This window comes from Emydura macquarii, unplaced genomic scaffold (genome assembly GCF_026122565.2).
Source record: "Emydura macquarii macquarii isolate MOO-44397 ecotype Brisbane River unplaced genomic scaffold, CSIRO-AGI_Emac_v2 contig_499, whole genome shotgun sequence".
In the NCBI taxonomy this organism is placed as follows: Eukaryota; Metazoa; Chordata; order Testudines; family Chelidae; genus Emydura; species Emydura macquarii.
Genome location: NW_027130636.1, coordinates 78,240 through 104,647, shown reverse-complemented (window position 1 = coordinate 104,647; position 26,408 = coordinate 78,240). Strand labels below are relative to the sequence as shown.

Genomic DNA, 26,408 nt, shown 5'->3' with positions numbered 1-26,408 from the left:
ACAGGACATTTGCTGGGGGGAGGGAGGAGGAGCTGGAGGGTTCCAGGCAGCTACAGTTCCCAGCACATCCTGAAGGAAGGAGGCAGTGTTCAGGAAACTCCATGCAAGCCTGGGACCCAACATCAATCAGGCTGTTTCTCCCTCTTTCTGGATCCTTGGGCTCTGGGGTAGAAGGTGTGGGTATCTGGACTGGGAGGGGGAGACCCTCTGGCTGGGCTCTGGGGGAAAAGGGCTGTAGATGTCTAAGACCGGAGGGGCAGAGTTTTCCCCCAAGATGTGCCCAGCTGGCATGTGAGACACACGCAGACTGTTGTGCCCAACAAAAGCATAACGGAGAAACAGGATGGGTTGTCATAGGGATTTCTTTACCTCTCCACTCCTGGGGGAATCTTTTTTGTTATCTGTATTGTTACAGATATACGTGCTTACAGGTATTTTGAAATAAATTACCAAAATAATTGAAATTGGTGTGATTATATTGTGTTGTTTTGACAAAGTATGCAAGATTTTGTAGAATTTTAAAATATTGTGCATTGAATTTTTAATTTTTTGGTGCAGAATTCCCCCAGGAGTAAGTAAAGTAAACTTACACCTAAACTTACAAAAGAGCTCATATCAGTTGCCCTGTTGTTAACCTGTAGCAACTTACTTTACACTAGGACCAAAGGCACAGCTGATGCTAAGGTATCCAGATGGAAAGAGGGAACAAATTTCACTGCCTGAACAAGCTAAACTTCTGGTGAGTGAAGCTAATTGGAGATTCTTCTTTGAGTAGAAGAAAGGTGAAACTAGAGAATACGTTTTTGTGATGGCTCTATGAAATTAGATCTAGCCAAACATGAAAGTGGTGGCATACATCAGGCTATGTGGCTTCTTCCCTGCTATGTCACTCTCTTCCCACATGCAGACACTGTTGGTTCTTTGTTCCCACTGCCAGTTTCCTATACAGGCTTCCCAGTGTCTTCCTTGGTGCTAATGCTGCTTGTTTCTCTCATACAATAATCCTTTCTAATTAAATAATTTTCATCTTGGCAACTTAAAGCACTTAACACACAGGTCTGAGATTTAATGTTTGTAAGGTATTCTTTATTTTATAGCAAGGGAAACAGAGAAGTGGAGAGACATTAACGGACTCATCCAAGGTCACAGAGTTAGTGATAGACAGGAATAGAACACAAAATTCCTGATTCCTGGGTCCTTTTCTCTAATTTTGACACCGTATTTCTACAGCTCCCCATTGGACATAGATAATAGAATTTCCCCCATAGCGGGATCCCCCTAACTTGGGAATTTTTTGTCACAGTTTAATTCTCTGTCTTTTTGTCAAAGTACAAAACTACAGAGAGGGTTTGCTCAGCTCTAGGAAGAATTGGAAGAAGATTGCTGTTTAGCTGAAAAAAATAAGGACATAGCTTGGTCCAGATGTGAAATGTTAGACATTCACCTTAGTCTTGAGTTGAAATTTTGCTTTAGTTTCCAGGTGAAAGTTTGGTCTCAACCTAGTCTTATCTTCAGGCACATTTTAAAAAACATACCTACGGTATATTTTGACATCACTTTCAGATTGTTCTAGACTAAAGCCCTGGGATTGGAATATCCCTGTCTTGTAAGTAACACCCGAGGAGCATTGACAAAGCCATTCATCTTATGTTTAGGAACTGGTCTTCATGCACTTTAACCTTCATTTGTGCCTTGTCGTAGCCAGCAATCATTTGTGTGGAATCTTGAAATATAAAAGCAAATTTGAAAATTGAATTCTTAAAAAGTGTTACTATAGTTCCATAGCGCACACAGTTAGAGTTGGTTTGTTAAGCAATCAGAAGTTAGAAAACGCCAAAATTAATGTTGTTCTTCGGGTGATTGCAAACATACATCCCCCCTCAGGTGTGCGCGTGCCCAGTGCACCAAAGTCAGAAACTTTACTTAGCAGTGCCCATCAGGGCAGCATTCACACACTTATGTCCTATAGCCCTTCCCATGGCAATATAAGGTCAGTGCTGCCTTGACCTCACTCTGTTCTTTCTTACACTTGCTGCTTGAATCAGAGTGTTCACTGTGGAATCTCTCCTCACGTTTCTCTCTCGCAGTGTTGTCTGTATTTTTTGTGTAAACAGTTCGTTTTAATAGTATCTTAGGATGAAGTTTTGTATAAACTTAGCCTTATGTGATGCCTTTACTGGGTTTTTAAGCATTGTCAGTCATGTGTGGCGACTGTCCCTATTAGTGATCCCCATGCTCAATGTTTGTTGTTCTGCGGGGGAAGGGCACATTACGGAAATGTGCTACATCTGCAGATCTTTTAAAAAGAGAACACAAAGAGCTAAAGACTTGCACTTGAAGCAGCGTCTTATGGAGCAGCCCACCAGGAGCTTCCACAGATTATCGGGTCCTGCAGAGAACACTTGAGAGCCAGTATGTATGGAGCTTCAGAGTCGGATTTGGATTCCTCACTCAGGAGAAAGAGATTGTTCTTCTGCTTCTAGTCCTCTGAAAAAGAACACACAAAATGGACTGGGGCTGCTCCAGAGCTCAGAGAGCATTGTCCTCCCCTTCTGAGATGAGTCTTCCTGTGCATGAGATAGATCTGAGTCATCTACCACTCTCTGGTAGCAGTGTGTGACTAGTTAGACACTATACAGTCGACTCTGGTACCGCCCATGGGCCATCTATTGAATCCAGTCCTGAAGACAGTGATGTTGGCACATATTGTTTCCACGCTGGTGACTTATCAGGCAGCAGTTTACCCTTGGCTTTGACATTTGGTATCTGACTTCAGCTCTAACCCTCCACTTCAGTTCCTGGTTCTGACTCTGGCTTGAGCCCTGGCTCTGGTTATTGGCCGTTGACTCTGGTGCTGACCCTTAGCTTCATTCCACAACCTGAATACCTGCTCTGCCCACTAGACCTGTCTCCTAGGCTGGACCACCTACATCTCAATCCATAACAATGCTCTGAAGCAGCACAGCGAGTCCTACTTAATAGTAGAAAGCTCTCTGCTAGCTGTATATATTTGGCCAAGTAGAAGTGTTTTTTAGTTTGGTCTCTAGCTTGAGGAATCTGGCCAAGGCCAGCACTCATTCTGGACATTTGGATTATCGGTTGCATTTCAAGTCATCAGGTCTGTCTCTCAGTTCGCTGAGGGTCCTCTTAATGGCTCTCTGTGTTCCATCTGCCGATCTAAAGGAAGGGAAGTTTGTCTAACTCCCTAGTGGTTGTTTTTTCATCATTCACCTTGGCTCTTTGTGTCTTATGTGGATTGAATGAAGGTTCAGCTGGTTTCCGTGCAGACGTTCTCCAGATGGATTACTTGTTGTATTACAGCAGCATGTGGAGCAGTCCTGTCCACACCTCCACAAAGACTGGTGACTCATTTGACAAGGGCCTAAGCGGCTTGGGCGCATTCCTCAGCATTTCTGTGTTCGACATTTGCAGAGCCAGATACCTGATCTTCAGTGCCTTCTTTTACCAAGCATTCTGCTGTTACGACAGGATCTAGATCAGATGCAAACTTTGGAAAGGCAGCCATGCAGTCGTTCTTTAGGTAAACTCTGAGCACCACGTCCTTCAGTCACTGCTTGTAAATCACCAGACTGAAATGCACATCTGCAACCATTCAAAGAAATAAAAGCAGCTTCGTCCCTGTACTGTAACTGTTCTACGAGATATGGGTGCAGACGTATTCCACGACCCACCCTCCATCCCCTCTGCGTGAGAGTCTTTAGCTTGGATTTAATTCGGAGGGATCTGAGAAGGGTCAGGTTGGTGCCACCCTTTTATAGCCATGGGAAGGGTGACTGGGCCAAAGGACGTGGAATCCATGTCTGCACCCACATCTCGAAGAACAACAATTACAGTAGGGGTAAGCAGTCTTCTTTGCATGTACAGCCTTACCTCTGCCCTTTTGTGCATATGCATTCTGGTAGCATCTGATTACATAACTACTACCCCGATGACAATAAAATATATATTTAAAAAAAAATTCTACCACCTTGGCTAAGATCCTTTGAACCTTCTGAAGCCTATTGTCAATTACCCTTTCCAAGGATATTAGCGAGACAAGGACAGTGAGATAATATCTTTTATGGACTAACTTCTGGTGGTGAGAGAGACAAGTTTTCACAGAGCTCTGTGTGGCCCAAAAGCTTCTGTCTCTCACCACCAGAAGTTGGTCCAATAAAATATATTACCTTGCCCACCTTTATGTCTCTCTCATAATTCTGGAACTGACACAGCTACAACTATTCTGCATACCATCCAAGAACGTCAGACTCAACCTGTATGCCCCTTCAGTACTTTTTACTATCCAGTTAAGTTGGCTATGCACGTGGGCAGCCTTATTTAGTGGCACATTTAATGCATACTGCAAAATGTGCTGATCCTCATGCAGTTGTCAAGAATGTTTTCAGTCAAATCAGAACCAAGTTTCAAAGACCATTCTACATGACGGCTATTTCCATGCTTAATTTGTTTTTTCCCTCAGCAGTTTCAGTTGTAGAATTGTCCAAAACAGTCATAAGAATTGTTTATAATGAGTGGAAATTGCGTTTTTGAGGTTAGAATGGAAAATTTAACTAATGGCAATTGCCATTACACTAACATTGAATGTACTGAAGACTCACTGTTCAGTCTTTAACTTTTACCAGTCTGGATATTGCTTCATTGCACACCATTGTTCACAGAGTATGCTTGCACTCCCAGTACTGCCTTATTCCCAGATGGATAAGTGGATGGATAGAGAGGGGAAGAAAACAAGTATATGTTGTGTTGGCTCCACTTAGGGCATTGACTCTCTCTTGTCTTCCCATTTTCCATGTTTTTCTTTCACTCTTTTGGATTCACCCTGGCAAAGAAAACAGTATTGCGCTTTTTCATAGTTGCATTTCTATGGGTACCTGTTTTGAGGGCAGTGATGTACAATAAGTAGCGCAGTTTACTCTGTGCTGGTAACATTGTTCTGTGCAGGAACACAGCACTGTCTTTCATCTGTGGCTATCAGATTTGTTGTCTGGAAAATGTCTATTGACTACCAAGTGGCTTGAGGTGTGCAGACAGGGCTGGCCTTAAAATGTTTGGGGAGATGTGAGCAGCAAAATTAACTGATTAATTTTTAAATAAAAGGAGATGTAGGAGAATGACTGACTGTTACTGGCCTCCAGGAGAAATCAATTGCTTGTACTAAAGCCCAGGCTTGGTTGCCAGCATTTGAAAGATGTAATGGAGAGCTCTCCAAACAAACCAGGAGTCTGAGGTGCCACACCCTGAGCCACTGAGGATTTTGGGTACATACTGGTGAACTTTAGAGAGAGAACTCGCTCTCTGCAGTTGTCTGTCTATAGGTTCCAGAATAACAGCAGTATTAAGAAAGTGGTAAAAATGCCTGGTTACACATCCCTACCCACAAATTTAATATTGTAGGTAGGATGTTTGCCAAAACAAGGAGATGTGTATTAGTCATTAACCTAAATTATTTTTTTCTTGCTTCTTTACATCTCCATACTATCTCTAGTTTCCTTTTTCTCTCCTGTTCTTGAAAAGCGGCATTTTCTTTCCTATTATACTTTTTCTCTGCCCTGTGCTGTTTCTGTCTCCTATGTTGTTGTTTCCCTCTTGCACCCCATTTTACTGCCTCCTGTGTTACTTTCTCTCCACAGTCCACTTTTCCTCTGTGCCACACCTGGTGTTTCCTATCCCCTCCTTTGCTGACATGGGCATACACCCTTCCTGACACACCTGCTGTTGTTTGACTGGTTGAGCCAGATATCTCTTCCTCACACATTTCCCCCTCTTTTCCTCTGCAAAAAGCCAATGTTGCCATTTTAGAGAGAGACGCGAAGGAACTAATGAGAGCAGTTTACAAAGAAATATATATTTTGAGAGCAAGAAAAAGATTAAATTGTAGGTAAAAATATAATGAACTCAATATGATCCTGTTCAAGTAACCTAGAACAGCCACTTGTTTTACAGAGGCTCATTTAACACCATTTCTAGTGGCAACCTCCAACTAAGGGGTTTCTGCCCTTGATTATTTTAGAACTCTTTTGCAGGTGCCATTTTACTGTCTTAATGTATAGTCCAAAATTCAGCTTGTTTGCATTAATATGCTAATATCTGTTTTTCTTCTGTTAAAGTATTCATTAGCTAGGGACCGTTTGGTTTAATAGTGCTTAGTATTGCAATCATGAGAGCTATAGAAATGTGTATATAATACAGATCTTTTATTTGTGCACACAATACAGCTCTTTATTACCCAGCTTCTCACTCAGTTCCCTTTGTCCATGATGGCAAACTTTAATATTTCAAAGAGAACATAATTCTGATGTGAATTAATACTTTTCTGCCTTTTTTCTTCAGGCTCTCGTGAAACATGTCCAGTCAAAAGGCTACCCCAATGAACGTTTTGAACTTCTCACCAACTTCCCTCGAAGGAAGCTGTCTCATCTGGACTATGACATCACATTGCAGGAGGCTGGTCTGTGCCCTCAAGAGACTGTCTTTGTGCAGGAAAGGAATTAGCACCATGGCCTGAGCTCTCCCAGCCTTCCTCCCTCCTGTTGGCCTGTGATATCAACTCACTAAGTATGCAGTTGGGCTCATGGGATCACCGAGCTGAAATTGGGCAGTCAGGCATTTGCCCCATCTCCCTCTTCCTCCTTCCTCCTAGTCTTGTGACCAAATGAAAATGCTAGAATATGAGCTTTCCCAGCTTTGGTGTTGGGAAAACCATGCTCTACTTGGGGAGGAGCACATCTCCTACAACTGCACATCCCTTTCTTGGCATAAAAGGGTAGTCTGTGCATCCAGCATGCTCGGGCTAGGAATGGCCATAACACCAACAGATCTTTCTCACTACCCCTAAGAAAATCTATTTTGTTTATATATATATATATTTTATTTTTATTGAGAAATACCATGTGGCTAGGCACTGAGTTGTGTCCCTACAGAGAGAAATTGTAATTTGCAGTAGTGTTTTTCTTCATTTTGGTTTTCCACACAAAAGCTCTCCATTAACCTTACAGACTCGTGAGGATCACTTGTCATGTCCTCTGCAAAATACTGATTTGTTGCAAGGGTATGGGGTGAGTTTTGGGTTTAATGAATCAGGCTGGGGCAGCTTGGTAGATTACACATGCATATTTTCCCCCCTTTTCCTGCTGATGAGGTGACATCTTGCTTTAAGTAAGGATGGATCTGCCAGTGGATTTGGCAAATATCGAATATGCCTGAGAGGGAAATTGGATGCTTGGTCTAGAGCTGAAACCTTTTTTCATAGTTAGAACTTACTCCTCCAGAATCTACTTTTTCCTCTTTTTCCAAAATGTGGCCTTTTTGTTATGAGGACTTCACTGGTGGAGGGGCATTCACAGAATCTCAAACTTTCTGTAAAACTTTTGCTATCATACAACCTAAAAACTAGTTTGATTCTGTTTCCTAGGGAATTCACTTTCTTGGGGCAGTAGGGCATTCAGAAAGCAGTCAGGCTATAAGGAAAGAAAAGTAGGTTCTATTGCTGAGGTTCCATTTTTATAAATCATAAAAAACTCATTGATGGACATCCCACTAATTTAGAATGGTCATTTTATTGGGTCACATCATCAGGGTTGCCTGAAGTGTCCTGGCTGTCTCAGAGTCTATTATCCAACTTCCCGTTTGGAACTGCAGTGAAATGTATAGAATTGTATCAGTAACAAATGTTTTAAAGTTGTGTAAAGCAAAAGTAACTAACTTGTGTCAGTATGATCCAGGCTTTATAGCTCTCAAAGCTATAAAAACTGTCAGCAGAAGCCATGCATACATTATGACTAAGATATCAGTTAACCAAACATATAATGCAACATACAAAACAGTGCAGCCAGTCTCTTGCACCACATACTCTCCTTTCTCCCCAGATGTTTTATCCTGAGTCTGAGCTGCTGGTCAATCGGTGTTCAAAGATTAACAATAGACTGTAGTGAGAGAAAACTATTTCATTGCTAACTCATGCTTTTACAGACACTAGTACTGATACAGGGTGTTGTTTTGTAACAGAGTTTGTGCTACTGTAATCTGCATTTGTGGAGGAAAACAAGCTGCTTCATGTTGGACATAAAAATACAGGTAGGGTGAACTTGAGGAATCAGACAAAACTGGCAGTTTTTAGAGGGTGAAAGATTAGGCCATCTCTGCTGATGGGTTTCATTGTGTTTGTCAGGAGATCTTATCTCCTGTTATTGGTATAAAAAAAAAAAAAGAATTAATGCTCCAAAAGCTGTCTCCAAGCCAGAAAAGAATCCTCTTAGTGGATAACTAGGAATATAATGTGAGGTAAAGTTTTTCAAGATACTTTGCCTTTAATTTCACTCCAGGCTGCATTCCTACATTAAAGGATGATACATGGGAAATCATGGAGATTACCCAGTTTGTTCCTGGTGGGTCTTTGCAAGACTAAGTGTCCTTTGCCCTTAAAATTGTGAGTTCTTATGTATAATTATACAATTGTATAAATATTTATAAGTATATTTATATGATTAAGACTTTATGAATGGATAATTTGACAAAAATTGATACCACTCTGAATTCTGCTGCTGGATTACATACAAAAGCCAGTTCTGATCTCTCTTCACTGTCCAGGGAGTTGAGTCACATCAGAGGTGACATATCGGGACTCTAAAGTGATAACTGATCATTGTCAGCATTGTTCTCAAAGGGGATTTTTCCCCAGCTATATTGATCTGAGGAAGAGAACTGCAACAGTCCAAAAGGAAAGGGAGTGCATTGGTGATTGTGGGTGAAGGGGGAAATGGTGCTTCTAGAATGGAAGAACCTCTGGACCACAAAATACGCAATTCAGGCGTGGCTGCATAAGGATAGGTGTAACAGTAGCCCCTGTTATTTAGTTCTCGATGCTTTCCTGGGCTTCTGAGCACTAATTGAAATGATTAACTGTGATACTTGTCTGCGTGAATCTGTTTGCACCTTCCCAACTGACAAACCTCTGAAGAATTTGAGAGTTTAAGCGCACTGAGACTTACTATCTAGCATTTATGCATGGGCTAGTCCTTGTCCACTAAATTAATCAAGGCTGCAAATTTTTGTGGACCTCCCCTGCTGCCCTCTTATGTACATGGAAGTGGGGCCTTGGCAGTTTCACCAACTCTTGTGTTAAATTGTTTCTGGTTGCGGGGACGCGGATTGTTCAAAGTAATATTCTGATTGGCTAGTTGGTCCTTTTTGACAACTGGGCTTTCCCTAAATTCTGTATACACTTTACATTGACTGGATGGAGGGGAACTTTTCTTTTCCCAAACCCCATTTGTAATTAATTTCTGACTTTAGCTGCAAGGCAGCCAAAAGCCATAAAAGCTCCTTTTTATCTTCTCTCCCTTCTCAGTTGTAAGCAGCTGGCTCTTCTACACTGGCCATCTTGCATTAAAAGGCTGAATTTGGAGTCCTGAAACAGTTTTTAATTCAGCTTTGTTATGTTAAAAGCTGCCCACCCACCTCTCAAGCAGTCTGACCTGAAAGGGAAGCAGCAGTTGTACTTTGAAGAGATGCCACTCATACTTTTCGGTGATGGTATGAAAAGAAACATCTGCCTCTTATCCAGTCTGGCAGTGGTGCTCAGCACAAGCTTTTAGCATAACATGAGCTGAATTGGGTGCCCTCTAGCTCCTGGTTCATTTTTAAGCAAATGACCATTTCAAAAAGAGCCCAGCTGTCTACAGTTGGACAGGGAGGGGAGGCGAGGGATTTCAGTTGTCAACTTCCTTTTCCTTCTCCCCCATTCCCCTGCCCACCTGCCCGTTAGCCAGTAGGTGATAAATTTCTGTACACTTCCTGTTCATCCAGTGATAACTAACCTGAGTGCCATTTAATTGGCCAAACTCATGTTTATGATTTTAAGCAAGTTGAGAGTAGCCATTGGCCAGAAAGTGATGCTGAAAGGCAGCTGAGCTCACTGGGTTGGATATCTGAAGAGACAAGATGTCAAAACTCCAGGGAACCTAAAAGGAAGGAAAATATGACATACTACTTTCTCTTGTGCTGTGAACAAGAGTAGAGAAGTATTTGGTGGATTAAATCCCACTCCCCAAAGAAACTGGCTTCTAAAGTTGTTGGTTTGGTTTTTTTTGGATTTTTTGGGAACACTTAATATTAAGGACCTATGCCACTGTGAGCATTAGTATCTGAGGTCACTTATTGGACCAACGCACACCCACTGAGATTTTAACTCATATAAAAGCGAGCTAGCTGCCTGACTTAGATACACAAAAGTTCAAAGATATGAAATACTGTCCTGCACTATTGCTATTTCCAGTGACTTTATTTAACACTATGATTCGGTGCTGGCAATTGTGGGCTGAATGGCTGAGTGGTCATGGACCAAAACCTGATCTTTGGCCCAGGCCCTGGTAGCAGTTTGTTTCTTCCCAAGAAATGGTTAGAGCCTGTTCTTGGTTGGGTCTGCTTTTATCTTTCAGTTCTCTGCATCTCTGCCCAAGTCCCCAGTGAACACATCTGTCTTTTAAGACCAGCATTGCAACCATCAACTGCATAGCATGGCTAAAGCATGAGTCAGTCAGTACTGTTTCTTAATTGGCTGGTGAGGCTCCTTTTAAGAGAAGTCTTCTCTCCCCACCCTGAACCTTAATGAATTGCCTCTGACACTCTTAGTCTTTGCAGACCAGAGGAGTAAAACTGGGAATCTAAGCGGGGATGTACATATAACAGCTTACATTGACTGGCAGGCACATAAATTAGTCTAGGCAGTTTTTGTTTTTGTGTTTGTGTTTTGTATTGCCACAGAAAGTGCCCTCTAAACAAAAACTTTGTCAAATTGCTTCATGACACTGAGGCTAAGATACACATTACTTTGGAATGGGCTGGAAAAAGGTCTCGTTAGTTGCAAAGAAAGCTGGGGAGTTAAAAAACAAATATTGTTTGGAAGTGGACTTGCTGTGTAACTTCATGCAGGACCCTTAACCTACATGGCTGGGGTGTTTGGTTTCACAAGTTGGTGCTACTTTATGGGTCTGTCATGAGGAGAACTAGGGAGTAGAGGTGTGTTTATAGAATGGGAAAATATTCATGGCTGATACGGGAGGGAATAGCCATCTCCATCCTTTCATACGAATATCATTTCAAACTCATGCTTTGAGTTGCAGTTCCTTTTCTAAAGGAACAATTTGTCCCACATGTTCCATTTGTCTTGTTTTGCTCTCTAACTGTTAAATTCCTCGAAATTAATCATGAATATTGCTATTAACCATGACTATCAGTAGACGTAGTATAGCTTCATAGACGTCAGATCAAGAGGGCATCAGTTTAAAGGATGTTATTGGTTCATACCGGCTAAGGAGGAATTTGAGATGTGTGACTCCCAGGATACTGGGAGCCCTTGGCCTTATAATAGTCTCCTCTACTCCCCTGTAGAGCGAGAGATGGCTACTTAGCTAGGTTTCCAGACAGAGCATTTAGTAAAGCAAGCTAGCCAAAAGCTTCAACCTTGCAACACACTTCACTGGCCAGAAAAGGCAGTGAGGGCCTGAGCAAAAGCCACTGGGAGTCTTTTCACTGACTTCAGTGAGCTTTGAATCATGTCCTAAAAGCTTGGCATGGTACACTTGCATCCACTTCTGGAAGCACATTGCACTCCCTCGTAAATCACCAGACGTGCTTGTCCTCTTTCTTTTTTAAATTATGTATAATAACCTTATTGTTACGGGCTTTTACAGTCTTGTTTTTAAAGTGTTATGTTATAGTGACACCATATAGTGTTTCAAAGGATGTCAGAGTTATCAGAAGTTGTTTAAACAGCATTTCCTTAGCTGTGCTACATCAGAAAGCTTTCCAAAAAAGAACCAAATCTATTAGTCTGTTGGTAAAGTGGAGTGAAAAACTTGGGGGAAGGGAAGAAATCCATTGCTAACCAGTGTAGATAGTTGAATAGAAATTAAGGTGCCTGTCATTTGTTAGTATTAGTGTTGTAAATACTCCCAGTTGCATATAATTCTGCATTTTTCATCGGAGTCTCAGTAATGCATACAAACCTCTACTTCTGCTATCATGGTTTATGCAATTGCTAGAAACCATTTAATGAACTACAGCCTTGCCTCAGACACTGCTTCACAGTTTCTAAAACTAGCAGATGTAACAAAACTGTCACTGTCTTTCTCTTTCAGTAACTTACCCACATAGTGCCATTAAAATGGGATTTATAGACCGAAAGAAACCACTCATCTCAGTGTTCCTTATTGTTATTTCCCTATAATATTTATACATTTTACTGAAGGTTGAATGAGCTACATAATTGACAGCACAGCACTCACTATGCTCAGAATATAGTTTTGTTTTAAGACTATAATTGACAAAGATTCTGGAATAAAAAAAAGAAAAATCCAGCTTGCCATTCAATAGCAATATTGGTCTTGCATGTCTGACAATAGTGAGAACTCAGTTTTGTTATCAAACTGAACAGGTTAAATATACCAACAGATGGGTGCTAGTATGGTATCACTAACCCTTTTCACCTCTGCAGTTCTGAGTGTTTGATCTATAGGTCTCAAACAGAATGGCATATGTAGCTATGTAGTGCAGCCCAGTGGATTCCCAACTGAGTGGTGTATGACCTTCACAGTCAGTAGTGTGCACGATTAATTAGTGACGGGGATGATTGGAACGTAACTTGGAGTAAGAAGGTTGTTTCTCCATTTGTTATGTTGGCTCTTCACAGCTGAAGTGTTGGATCCATCGGCACTGATGGACCATAAAGGTTTGATCTACAACTCATCACTTTTCTAGGGGGGAAATAAGGCTCCAGGTGAGATCTCATTGCTCTGCTCTCCTTATTCCAAACAGTGTAAAGATAAATACAAAAAGACAAGCGATCAGTGCTATTTATGTGTTGGGAATAGCTGGGGATTTGTTACGGACGTTTCTGGGTGAAACTGGAAGTATCCTTTGAGACGTCGTCCCTTTAGCAGTTATCCTTGTAGTGGCTCCATGGACTAGATACTAGCCATTTCCTCCCTCCCACCATCTCAACTTGCCTAATTCAGCAGCTCTGCTGAATCAATTTGCAGTCCTGTCTTAGTTAAATGTCACTTTTTTCACCCTTTGTTTAACCCAGTCGTTTTAACAAGTTAATAGTTAACACTGGTGCATTCCAGGGCATGGAGATGTATGGACGTGCTTTGGCTATATTGAGTATGAAGGCTGACAGCCTTCATTCACATGGACGGGCCTGCCTTTGTCATGCTTTAACATTTCTGACTGTGCTAGTTTAAAAAAAAAAATCTTTTCCCCGTTCTTATATAAAGGCTAGAAACTTTAATCAAATTAACAAAATTGGATAAAGTTTTGACTCGTATAAATGTGCCAGACACCTGCCTGAGTTGGAATTCTCATTAATCTCTGGATTCTAGCGAGTTCCTCTCCAAATTAATCTAAACAGGTTTTGACAACTGGCTGTTGAAATCGGCATAAGTTACTGCCACAGTCATTCTGAAAGGATGATTTTTACAAGGATTTTCCCTTATATGCCAGGAAAGTGCTAGATTTTATTCCAGCTCAGTTACGATCTGTTGTTTGCTTTTGAAACCTGTGAGGTTAATGGACACAGCCATGTGTCATACAGGAGAATTTTATTTGAATCTCTTAATTGTTAGCTGTGAGATCACTTACAGTGTCTATCCAGTCCCAGTAACAATGCCCATACTGGCTTTTTATTGGAGAATACAGCACTTAATGTCATTCTTATGTCTTACGTTGCCTCAGTTTTGTCACCTACCATTATGCAGAAATACATTACTAATAATTATAGAAATTCTGGACTTGGTCACTGTCAGTTTTCATTAATTTCCTTCAGCACAAAGGGGGTAATTCTGCATCTTATAATTGTTTAAAGGTGTTGGAACTTGTGAATCGTAAGAGGATACCATATAAAGATAGATGAAGGAGGGGGATGAGGTGCTATTTTATAGAACAGCTTTAATTGAAGAAATCTGAGTCAAACTCAACTGAGTCTGAGAAGTGTGGTGTCCAACCAGGGACACCGTTCACTTTGATACAATACTGTGTGTGTTTATGGGGTTGGCTCCTCCAGTTGACAAACATAGTTTTTTAACTGTGCAAAATTGTGACTTTGCCTGTAATTTTGTACAGTAGCCATTTTCTTTAATGACGATGCAACTAAGTGGGAGGAGGAGAAGCTGAGATTTCAGCTCACTGTGCTGGGAGGGACCAAACTCAAGGAAACCTCTGATCTATATAAACAACTGCTGCATTTTTTATAAATATATGTAAATGTCCTATTGTAATATTTGATCCTGGAAATAAAACAAACTGTTTTCAGTAGCGGCATCTTTTGTTTTTAAATGGGAATCGTCATGCCCCTGGGCCGTATGTAGCGCACCTGCGTTGTCATCAGTTGATGGAATTTGATCTCACTGGGTATGTCTACACAGCAATAAAAGACCTGCTGATGACACGGGCTGCAGAGCTAAAAGAAGCAATGTAAAGGTTCAGGCTTGGGCCGGAGCCCAGGCTACGACACTCCACAAAGAGTGCCCGCACCCAATTGTCTACACTGCTACTTTTTAGCCTCAAGGTCCAAGCCCTGTGAGCCTGAGTCAGCTCATCCTGCTCTCTGCTGTGTAGACATACCCACTGAGAGTCAAGTTCTCGTTTGTGTGATCTTATAAGGTGGTGGACTTGCCAGAGTTCCTATGGGGAATTAGTTCTGATGTTCAGTCTTTCTTTTGCTAATTGTCTGTGAGTGTTAGTTCAAGGTAGAGTAGTTCAAGGTGTGATATCTAAATTCCTGCCCCTATGGGCTATTTACTGTATATGATCAAAAGCTAAATTAATTTACTGTACAAGGCTGGTGGGCACCCTGCTTAAAATACTGCATTAAATTTGCGGCACCTTTTTCTTTAACAGGAACAATGCTATTGCCCTTTTAAAGACAGAGTGCAGCAGCCTTAATGCCAGGTTCTATGCATATTTGTTCACCCGGGTCCCACTCTTGAGTACCTGTGACCATGCATCCGAGAATGGATTCTTTTGGCTAACCGTGTCCATTGTGGCCACCACAAGACCCTAGATGTCCTGGAATGCCTCCCCCCTGCGGGCATAAGGACAGAGTAGGCTCAACCACCCTGCAGCAGTTGCAGTTAGTTTTAGTGATTAGTGAATATAGTTAGTTCGCCTGTTGGCATCAACAAAGGGAATTTTTACTATTTTTTCATAGATATCCGTACTCTGGGCTGTTTCTGGATGAAGCTAACTCTGAGGGTTAAGATGTGCCCCTCCAGTAATTCTGCCACTTACCATGGCATTCTGAGCGCCTGGCTATACTACAGGCACTGCGGCAGCACAGCAATGGCACCGCAGCTAAGTGACTGTGGCACTGTGGTGTAGTCGCTTCCTACAGTGACAGAAGGGGGTTTTCCGTTGCTCTCGAATTCTATCTCCCTGAGCACTGGTAGCTAGGTAGGCAGACGCTTTCTTCCATCAACCTAGTAGCATCCATGTCGGGGGTTAGGTCAGCATAGCTACGGTGCTCAGATGTGTGAATTTTTCACTGCCCTGGGCCCTGTAGCTAGTGTAGACCAAGCTGAAGTGCTTCCTTTGTTTAGGCAAAGGGCCTATCCCTGGTCACTGCTCTTTCCACCGCTCTTTTCCCTAGTGGACTGAGAAGGCTAGGAATGCCATCCTAAAGTTATTTTGGCTGGAGCCACAGCGTGAAGGCCTCCCACATGGAGAAGGATGATATGGCTCAAGCTCAGGGCTCTCCATTTGGTGTCAGCGAGGGCCCCAGCCAACCATATGTCTGCCCTGAACTCCAGAGCTGACCCCAGTTGCCAACTTTGATCCACTTGTTGACCTTTTTCAGAAGAAATAGGAAGAGCATTACTCCAGAGAAGAGACCCAGAACCCTCAGACCTGAACCCTCAGACCTGCGCTACAAGAGGCCACAAGTGTTAGGCTAGTCTCAAGCTCCGCAGCCGATGGCCTAAGATGGGTCCCTCTGGCATCACAGTGCAAATCATGAAGGACTGCCAGCTAAACCCACTGACCGCTTTTCCTCCAGTGCTGATTGCCTCAGTACCTAGCACCTCTCTGCTATCTCTTCTGGTGCCTAGAACTAAGGATAAGATTGTTATGGAAGAAATGGATTGACCTCCATGACATTTTCCGCTTCAGCCCTGGGGCGGTGGGGCCGGAGCTGTCGGCAGGTGCTGCAGTTCCCAGCCACCAGCCCCAGAGCTCCCAGCTGCCGTGGGCAGTGGGGGGACCCAGAGCTCCCTGCTACCAAAGATGACAGGGGGACCCGCTGACCAGGAGCTCCAAGCTGCCATGGGTGGAGGGGGAGTTGTTCTTGCAGCTCCAAGCCACCAGCCCCATAGGGAGCTCCACAGACCCAGAATTCCTCCCCGCAGCAGCGGGGGACCCCAGAGCTGTCACCAGGTACTGGACCCCCGCTCCCTAACTATGTTTAGGCTCATCGCCCTAGTAAGCCCCATTTTGTCATGGTTATTTTTAGTAACAGTCAGGGACAGGTCATAGGCTTCCATGAAGTTTTGTTTGTTGCCCGTGTCCTATCCCTGACTGTTACTAAAAATAACCGTGACAAAATCTTGCCTATAGGGCACCAAGTGGCTTGAGTGAGGGTCTGATCCTGGAGTTCCCCTGGTTAGCTCATACTCCATCAGCAGTGCTAAATAGTGCAGATAAAAATGGATGACTTTTTAAAAAATAAATAAAAAATTGGACTTACTGGATGTATTTTAATTAAATGATCATTTCTTTTTAAAATCAACCTTGTTAAAATTAAATGTGAATTTAATACAAAATACATTAAGGCCTAAATTTATAATCTCTTAGAACATTTATATAAAAAATAAATGTTATACCTGGGAGTCTCTGTCAGAAACTTAAAGATTAAAGGCTGCCTTTTTATATGAAGAAAGAATTGGGGGCAAAACATCTGACTTTCAAGTTCAAGCTTTATCAATATGGCACAATAGGCTTTAGTAAGGACTTTCTTTGTTTAATAAAAAAAGAAATTGTGTTTGCTATTTTACATGTTTAGTTCCAGCTACTATCCTAATGCAGCTTGATACAAACCATGAGCGAAAAATCCATTACTGAGCAAATAAGCAACATCTTCACCATTTTCTAACATATTAAAAATGTATAATAATAAATCTGAACCTCTGAAGCTGTGTAATTGCTTGAAGAAATGTATATAGTTGTAGTGTGCCTTCCAAAGTAGCAAAAAGATGTACCAAATCTAGTGTAAAGACCCTATTTAATTGTAAGTCATATCACCCAATGAGAATGCACCTCTCTTTAGAAAACAAATGAATTAAAATTGCTGATTTAAATTGAGGCTTTCCAGCTGGTGATTTAAATTGCTGATTTAGATCAGTCCACCCTGCTGCTAACTATGTCTTTAGGCAGGCACCATCCAATGGTAGAGATGTCAGTACTGTTGACTTCCCATGTCCACGTAGAAGGAGAGCAGGAGCCCCCTACAACACTAGAAAGGGTAGCCGTGCCTCTGGAGGAAGTTTATTACTTCTCACTTTCTCCAATGAGACAGAGACTTTTGCTCATCCCACTTCCCTGCCAGGGGCACTGTACTGGGAGTCAGGGAGAGACTCCAGGGGCCATTCTTTGGGCACGAAAATAGACTTTCTCAACCAGGTCAGTTAATGCAATCACAACTCCTAGAGAGAGAGGAGGAGGCTGAGGAGAGGTGCAATGGGCAGAAGTGGAGAAACAATTGATCCTGGTGGTAATTTTGTCATCCTCTCCTGATCAGACAATCAGTTTCTATGCCTTGTCTGATGATTTTAAGGTGTTCCAAGACCTGATGAAACGTGGCCAAAACCCTTGACCTTCTGCTGGAAGTAGTGGAAGAGAAAGTCACCCTAGCTACTGGTCATCCTTCCATGCCTAGTAGACTCACTATGCCTATTGACAAGGGATTGCTAGAACTTGTAGAGGACTTATGGCAGACTCCAACACCTATACCTATCATGTCTAAGAGGGAAGATAGATAGTACAAAGTTCTTCCCAACACTTCTAGTGCTTTCATTTGGATCTGGTTCCAGGCTTATTCATTGTAGCAGTGGTTCAGGAAAAATCTAAGCAACAAGGGCCTCTTAAAACAACATCAGAGTAAAAAGTCTGACTGGATCTGTTTTGCAGAAAAGTTTATTCCTGCACCGATCCTTGGATTTGCATTTTTGGGAAGCCTGGACTGGGATCACCATATGTCAGGGGGTTTGAGAGAGTGTCAGCAAAGGATATTGCATACAATTCCAGTCCTACCACCACCACCTTCCCCAGCCCTCTTCAGGGATCTCTCTTATGAGATACTATTAAAGCAAGAGGTAGACTTGCTCTGAGATGCAGGAGATGCCCTTGGGTTCAAGGGCAATGGTGTTTATTCCCATTATTTTCTCATCTAGAAGAAGAAAGGGGGTTGGTGTCCCATTCTGGACCTTCAATGTTTCAACAGATTCATCCATTGTTTCAAGTTCAGAATGGTAACTCTAGCCTCTATCATTCCCTCCTTAGATCCTCAAGACTAGTTTGCAGTTCTTGACCTTCAAGATGCCTGTTTTCATATATCCATCCATCAATTATCCATTCATCGGAAATACCTCACATTCCTAGCAGAAACAGGGTCCTGCCCTTCAGTCTTCCCACACCACTGAGGGTGTTTTCCAAGTGCTGGGCAGTTGTGATAGCTCATCTAAGGAGGCCAGTAATTCAGGTGTACCCATGTTGATGACTGGCTGATCTGAAGATCATACCAACAGGTGAGTAACCTTAGTGCACTTTCCCTCACCCAGCTTCAAAACCACCTTACTCTGATTCAAAGCAAAGTTAATAGGAGCAGTCTTGCATTCCAGGTCAACAAAACATTATCTTCCCCAAGAGATTCCAAAATGAGCCTCATCAGCCAACTCCAAGCTCACTCAGAGATATCAGTAAGAGCATGCTTCAGACGTCAGGGCACATGGCTTCATGCACCTGTGTGGTGCAGTTTGCCAGACTGCCTATGCTCCATGCAAGGATGGTTGAAATCGGTGCATCTGACCAGCAAGCACCACGTGTCCATGTTGGTCGTGGTCCCGCAAGAAGTCCTCTGCTGGTTAAATTAGTGGGAAAGCCGCAGTTCATGTGTGCAAGGAAGTATCCTCTGCACCACTGCCTACCAAGACTCTTGTAAGAGATGTCTCTGTTCAGGGAAGGGAATGCTCACCTAGTTCACCTTCAAACTCAGGGCCTCTGATCTCCTCAAGCAGCTCAAATGCACATAAACTTACAGGAGCTGAAAGCCATCTTCCTGGCACACAAAGCATTCCTGCCTTGTCTCCAGAGAGCCGCAATCCAACTGCTGAGAGCCAACACCACAGCTGTATCTGATGAAAGCAGACAGAGGAGAGGCAGGTTATTTGCCTCTGGACTTGGTGTATCCATCACCCAGACCACGCCTCTGGCCCTGCATCTTTCAGGCATTTAGAACTCACTAGCAGATTCTCTCAGCAAACGGTTCTCAGACAACCATCAGTGGTTAGTTAAGGACCTTAATGTTGCAGGGTATCTGTCGCAAGGGGAGTATCCACAGACCAGAACAACAAATACCAAGTATTTTGTTCCAGAAGGGGTCCAGGCCAGCCTCCCCGTTGATGCTTTTCTCATCCCCTGGATGTCAGGACTGATATATGCCTTTCCCGTGATAGAGGGTCCTGAAAAAATTGAGGCAAGATTCAGGATCCATGAACATAACAGCCCTGCAGTGGGGCAGGCAGTTCTTGTCCAGATTGGATGAACTTCTCAGTACAAGACCCCCCAGCACCATACCTGCTGCCCACCAGCCTTGCAGTACAATGGTCACATTCTACATCTGGGCTCAGCACAGTCACATTTGACAGCCTTGGATGCTGGCTGGCTGACAGCCACCAGGAGAATCTGGTCCTCTGAAGTTCAGAACATTCTGTTCCAAATCTAGAACGCCTTAACTGGAGTATAAAGCAAAGCCGAAGACATTTTCTATGGGGGTAGCTCAGCACTCCTTGGATAACACCTATTTCAGCAGTATTGGACCGTCTGCTAGCCTGGAAACATGCTGGCTTTTCTAGTAGTTTCATAAGTGTTCACTTAGTAGCACTTTTTTTTTCTGGCACCCTACAGAGGCTAGATTTCTTAAGGGCCTCAAGTTTTTCTCCAGTTCAGGACCCTCACCCGACCCCAGGACCTCAATATAGTATCAACTGGGTTCATTACTCCTTCCAAATTACTAATCTGGTCTTTATTCCATATATCAGTGAGGACTGCCTTTTTAGTAGTAACCATTACATTGGCTCAAAAGAGAGAGTAGATTCAGGTCCTCCCAGGGGGTCCTGCTTATACATTGTTTCATGAGAACAGGTCTCATCCCAAGTTTCTGCCCAAAGCTTTTTCAGAATTCCATATGAAACATCTCATTCATCTCCCCGTTTTCTTCCCCAACTCTCACTCAGCCCTGGGTAAGCTACATTCATACAGTTGATGTAGGACAGGCTTTGTCATACTACCTTAACAGGACAAAATCATTCAGGAACACACACCGACTTTCCGTGGTCTTTGCAGAGAAGGTTAAGGGTGAGGCAATATCAGCAAGAGCTTACCAAAATGGGTTTCCAACTGTATAGGAGCATGGAAAGAGCTAGTCATATTAGCTTCGCTTAGCCATATTAGAGCTCGGGCATGCTTTGCTGCCTCTTTGAAGAATGACCCTAGTGTTGAAAGCTGTAGTGCAGCTATGTGGAGCTTGGTACGCACAGTCACAAAGCACTGTTCTTTGTTAGAGGCTTCCAGATTTCATGCTTGCTTTGGAATGTCTTTTGTGCAATCATTATTATTTAGGTAGGACTCCTAATCCCCCACCTGTAAGAAAAGAGAGCTGATCATTAGTCATCAAGAGAGGAATCTGTGTGGACAAATACTCAAAGAATAGTTGCTCACCTTACAGTAACTGTGGTTCTTTGAGATGGGGTGTCCACATGGACCAGTCCTATTTCTCTGGGATTCTGTATTGGTGACACTCCACCCTTTATGTCATCAAGGAACAGAAGGGGTGGCCCAAGAAGATCTAGATTTGGGCCTCAACAGACACTGCTGGCCAAAAGAATCCGATCTTGTGTGCATGGGACGCATGTACACAACAAGTGTGATCCATGTAGACCGGTATTTCTCAGCCAAGCGGTCGTGATCCAAAAGTTGGTTGCAAGAATGTATTAAAGGGTCACAGTTGCCCAATTTCAACCACCCACGGTTGACAGCTGGAGCACTGCCGCCTGGAGTTGAAGTCACAGAGGTCACACAGCAAATATGGTAGGTGCCCAGTTTGGCTTAACAAAGAAGTCTTTGGTGAGCTTAAACACAAAAAAGAAGCTTACAAGAAGTGGAAGCTTGGACTGATGACTAGGGAGGATTATAAAAATACTGCTCGAACATGCAGGAATGAAATCAGGAAGGCCAAAGCACAATTGGAGTTGCAGCTAGCAAGGGACGTGAAGGGGAGCAAGAAGGGTTTCTACAGGTATGTTACCAACAAGAGGCAGATTGGGGAAAGTGTGGGCCTCTTACAGCATGGGGGAGGCAACCTAGTGACAGATGAGATGAAGAAAGCTGAGGTACTCAATGCCTTTTTTTCCTGTGTCTTCACAGACGAGGTCAGCTCCCAGACTACTGCATTGGGCAGCACAGAATGGGAGGAGATGAACATCCCTCAGTGCTGAAGGAACAGGTTCAGGACTATTTAGAAGGATTGGACATACATTGCATCTGACCCCATGGATTTGTGTATCCGAGGGTGTTGAGGGAGTTGGCTGATGTGATTTCAGAGCCATTGGCTATTATCTTTGAAAGCTCGTGACAACTGGGGGAGGTCCCTGTTGATTGGAAAAAGGCAAATATAGTGCCCATGTTCAAGAAAGGGAGGAAAGAGGATCCAGGGAACTACAGACCAGTCAGCCTCACCTCAATCCCTGGAAAAATTATAGAGCAAGTTCTCAAGGAATCCATTTTAAAGCACTTGGAAGAGAGGAAGGTGATCAGGAACAGTCAACATGGATTCACCAAGGGCAAGTCATGCCTGACCAACCTGATTGCCTTCTATGAAGAGGTGACTGGCTCTGTGGATGTGGGCAAAGCGGTGGACGTGATATACCTTGACTTTAGCAAAGCTTATGATACAGTCTCCCACAGTATTCTTATCAGCAAGTTAAAGAAGTATGGGTTGGATGAATGGACTATAAAATAGATAGCTGGCTAGATCATCAGGCTCAACGTGTCTAGCTGGCAGCTGGTAACAAGTGGAGTGCCCTAGGGGTCGGTCCTGTGGCCGGTTTTGTTCAACATCTTAGACTTGTACAGGCGTAAATACCTGCCCTTTCCTGGTTACTATGCGGCCAGTCCGCCGTCCAATCTAGTATTCAGTAGCTAAGATAATCTAAAATCAAGATCTAACCTATAAGTAATATTTATTATTCAATTAATTTTAAAATTAAATTAAATTACATGAAAGGACAGTTAAACATAGTCAACAGGTCAATAGTATGAAAACTAAAGCCCATTGATAAAATTTAAAATATGGAGAATAAATATATCTATATCTAAAATATATCTAAAATCCACAGGATACACGAAATGAATGTTCGGGTTCACTGTTTATCGCTAAAAAGAGCCAACATATCTGTCGTAGCATACATAGCAAGTCTGCACACACTTTCTTTAAAACTTTTAAATTTATCAATACCTAAAATTTTAAAAATTTAATCATTTCTTTCACTCCATTTACCTCTCGCCCCAACCACAAATCCAAAGAAGTGGATGATCTTCCCACCAGTGAGCTGCAGCACCTCCTCCTCCAACTCAGAGTAGCATGCCTCCTTCTCAATGTGGGCTGCCTTCACACTGTCAGCGTTGTCTTCCCATCTAACTGTGACATCCACAACGGCTACCACTCCTTCCTTTTCAATAATGAGGTCGGGTTTTCTCAACTTCCCTTCTTTATTATGAAGGTAAGGTTCAATCCAAATTTTACATCCTTTATTTCCTACTTTATCAATTAGTGCTTTAACTATCCTATTATGTCTTTTAATTCTTGCTTCTTTCATTTTTATGCACTGACCAGAGATATGAGGAATTGTCTCTTTGACCTTACCACACCATCTACATAACCCTTCCTCCATCTTCCGTCCTCTTGCTAGAGCTTCCCTGGTGGGAAAAACATTCGCTCTCGTTTGCAATGCCGCAATCCGAGAGGAGGACTTGGCCAAGCAAGGATATTTTAAAAACAAATTACTAATACCATCATTTTTAAAATATTTAATACCAATTCCCTGACATCTTAAATTACTCCATTTTAAAAACTCTTCATCTCTCCACGTTTTAGGATTAGCCGTTTTAGCACTATATATTAAAATTTTCTCCACTAAATTTTCCCCAGCATATAAAAACGAGAAATCTATCCAATCATCTTTGGAGACAATATGTCTCCTCCATTTACGAATTAACATGTTTGGAATTTGGGTACTAAATTTTGTAACTGCTAAACCCCCATCTCTAGTTCTAGCATAGAATAGCCCATCAGTTGTACACTGGGGAAGATGTAAAATCTTTTTAAGAGTGTTCCTAACTAAAACATCTAATTCATTTAACATATAAAGTGGCGGCTCGATTAAAAGTAATTCATAAAAAACTCTCGTTAAAATGTAAACTTTTAAAATTATCAATTTCTGCGCAGGTTTTAACGGAGCCTTACATAAACTTTCACACCAATCAATTAATTTTTCCTTAGGGGAATTATTAGCCACTCCCACCCATGGATCTATTCTTGCACCTAGATATCTTTCAGACTCACCAGGTTGAATATAATCAATTAATTCATCACCTAATCCCCATTTATCTTTTGGGTTGATAACATATGTTCCCATGCTTGGGAAAATATGAAAGCCCTTTGTCTTTTTAACATTTATTTTTAAACTTGAATTTTTACAAAACTGATTAAGAATTTTTAAATTCTTAACCATCCCCTTATAGGACCTACTTATTATAGCGATATCGTCGGCAAAGGCCAATGAAGTTATCTTTCTACCCTGCACTATAAAACCATCTCCTTCATCTTCCAATTTATATAAAAGAGGGTCCATGGCTATATTAAATAAAATAGGGGAGAGCGGGTCACCTTGCTTAACTCCACTCTTAATTAAAATAGGTTCTGTCTTATCCTCAACAACACTAATTTCAGTGTAGCAATCTGTATACAAATCCTTTACAATATCAATAAAACTCTCTGATATCCCAAATCTCTTTAACCCCTTTAAAATGTGACCATGGCCAATCGAATCAAATGCCTTAGCAAGATCAATAAAAACAACAGCTATTTCGTCTTTATTTTTCTTGGCCCCTTTAATTAACTTTTCTAAAATCGATATATTTTCCTCACAGCCAGAGGCTGCGATAAAACCTTTTTGTCTGGGGCATAATTTAACAGCACTTGATAATCTTTTAGCTAAAATTTTTGTATACAACCTAATCCAAATCGAACCAATAGTCAATGGCCTCCAAGATGATATTTTCTACAACTCTTGTGGATCCTTGACTTTAGGAATTAGGATTGTACGATTGCCTTTAAAACACTCTGGAATCTGTCTATTTAAAAACCAAATATTAAAAATCCTTACTAAAATCCTACTGTCTAAATTATAAATATCCCATAAATCCTTAACCTTAATTCCATCTGGTCCAGGAGCACTACTATTATCAATCTCTCTTAAGGCTTCTCTAATTTCATCAATTGATAAAGGCCAATTTAAAATTTCATTATCTCCCACTTCTTTTACTTTTGGCCATCCTCTGGTATTCCCATGTCCTTCTCCACCCAAAATTTCTTTATAATAGGTTTCAATCTCCTTAACTGCTATCTTACACGTCGCTTTATCAGGTTCTCCCATAATGATCCTAGCCAACCTTTTCTTATCTTTTTCAAAGAGGGTTTGATAGAATCTAAATTTAGCTTTTCTCCCAGCATATTTTCTATTTCTATTATATTTATCAGGAGGCTTACCCACTTTTCTTCCTTGTTTCCCATTATCATTCTGTATATTATTTTCTTTATTATTTTCCAAATTCTCTACATCTTCATGAGGAGAGTTCATCAACAATTTACATAATTCCTCAAATAATCCCCAACCTTCTGCTACAGTGGCAGAAGCATTTAATTGCTGTTCAATAAAATCCAATTTCTCTAAAATACGAGCCCCATTACACCTAACTCCTGTTAAAAAACTATCAATTAAAATTTTATCTTTTAAAGGTTTAATTTTCTCACGTGGAGGAATATCTTCTAAAATATCTCCCATCCCACCCTCTTCCCATAAAACCATAGAATCTTCATCCTTTTTAACCTTATTCTTGGCCAGGTCCCTCCTCTTATCTGATATTTGCTTATTTGTTTTTGTTTTTAATTCACTTTCTATACTCTTATTAATATTTCTAATCCCTGCATATTTTATTTCAAGCTGAATCAATAATTCAATTTCCTCTTCTGTCCATACCCGAGAGTGACTTGTTTTCCCAACCACTCTAGCTTCCTTTCTTTCCTCATTCCTCACCGCAGGATGCCTATGTCTGATGTGTTGACTCCGCCCCGAGCGAGTGTAGAAGGCAGACCCACAGACCGTGCAGGCATACTTCTTCTCTGAGTTATCCACCTCCTTGGGCCTGCACTTGGGGTAGTGGCAAGCTATGTTATGGAACTGCGAATATTTACCACATTTTTTGCAAATAACTCTTATTGAAGTGCTTTTATGTACATTATTTATATGCTTCGCCCATTTACTGAAACTAGCTAAAATTTGTGAACATATAGGGCAATTAAAACAATCTACGGGATATTCTAAATAAAATATTCCCTCTTTAAATGAACTACTCTCTTTAAAACTAGCTGTATTCATAAAATTTGTATTAAAATTATCTCCTAAAATATTTCTTCTATTTTCCATAGAATCATGTTGTAAATTATTAAAATTGGTATTATTATTATTAAGATTATTAAATTCTATCAAATATGGATCATCAAAAGAATCTAAATATTTGTCATAAAAGCTAGATTTAGAATCGATTATCTTAAGGTCACTATATAAAACATTCGTAAAAGCCATCGGTAAAAGATTAAAATCTAAAACTTGGCTCTCACTAAAATCCTCTTGTTCCTCCCGAACAACACTCTTCTCTCCAACTCGGAGATTAAAATCATCCATAAAACCAGCTATTCCATCTTTTACTCTATCTATAGTATAAGGAGATAGCATCGGTCCGGCTCTATGAATAATACCCCTAATCAATTTAACACTACTAGCCGG

General features: G+C 41.7%; 1 protein-coding gene across 3 annotated transcripts in view; it reads left to right on the top strand.

Annotated features, from left to right (window-relative positions):
• The window catches only part of UBXN7 (UBX domain protein 7), a 46,298-nt gene extending 27,566 nt beyond the window's left edge, over window positions 1–18,732 (top strand). For 2 of the 3 annotated variants that reach the window (XM_067538680.1, XM_067538679.1), the window contains exons 10-11: window positions 660–739; window positions 6,352–14,331. In XM_067538680.1, the coding sequence (XP_067394781.1) occupies window positions 660–739; window positions 6,352–6,513 (242 nt within the window). In that variant the 3' untranslated portion in view covers window positions 6,514–14,331. Of the gene's footprint in view, window positions 1–659; window positions 740–6,351; window positions 14,332–18,567 lie in introns of those variants that run through there. The other variant, XR_010918131.1, reaches the window with a different exon arrangement.
• The last annotated feature ends 7,676 nt before the right edge of the window (window positions 18,733–26,408 follow it).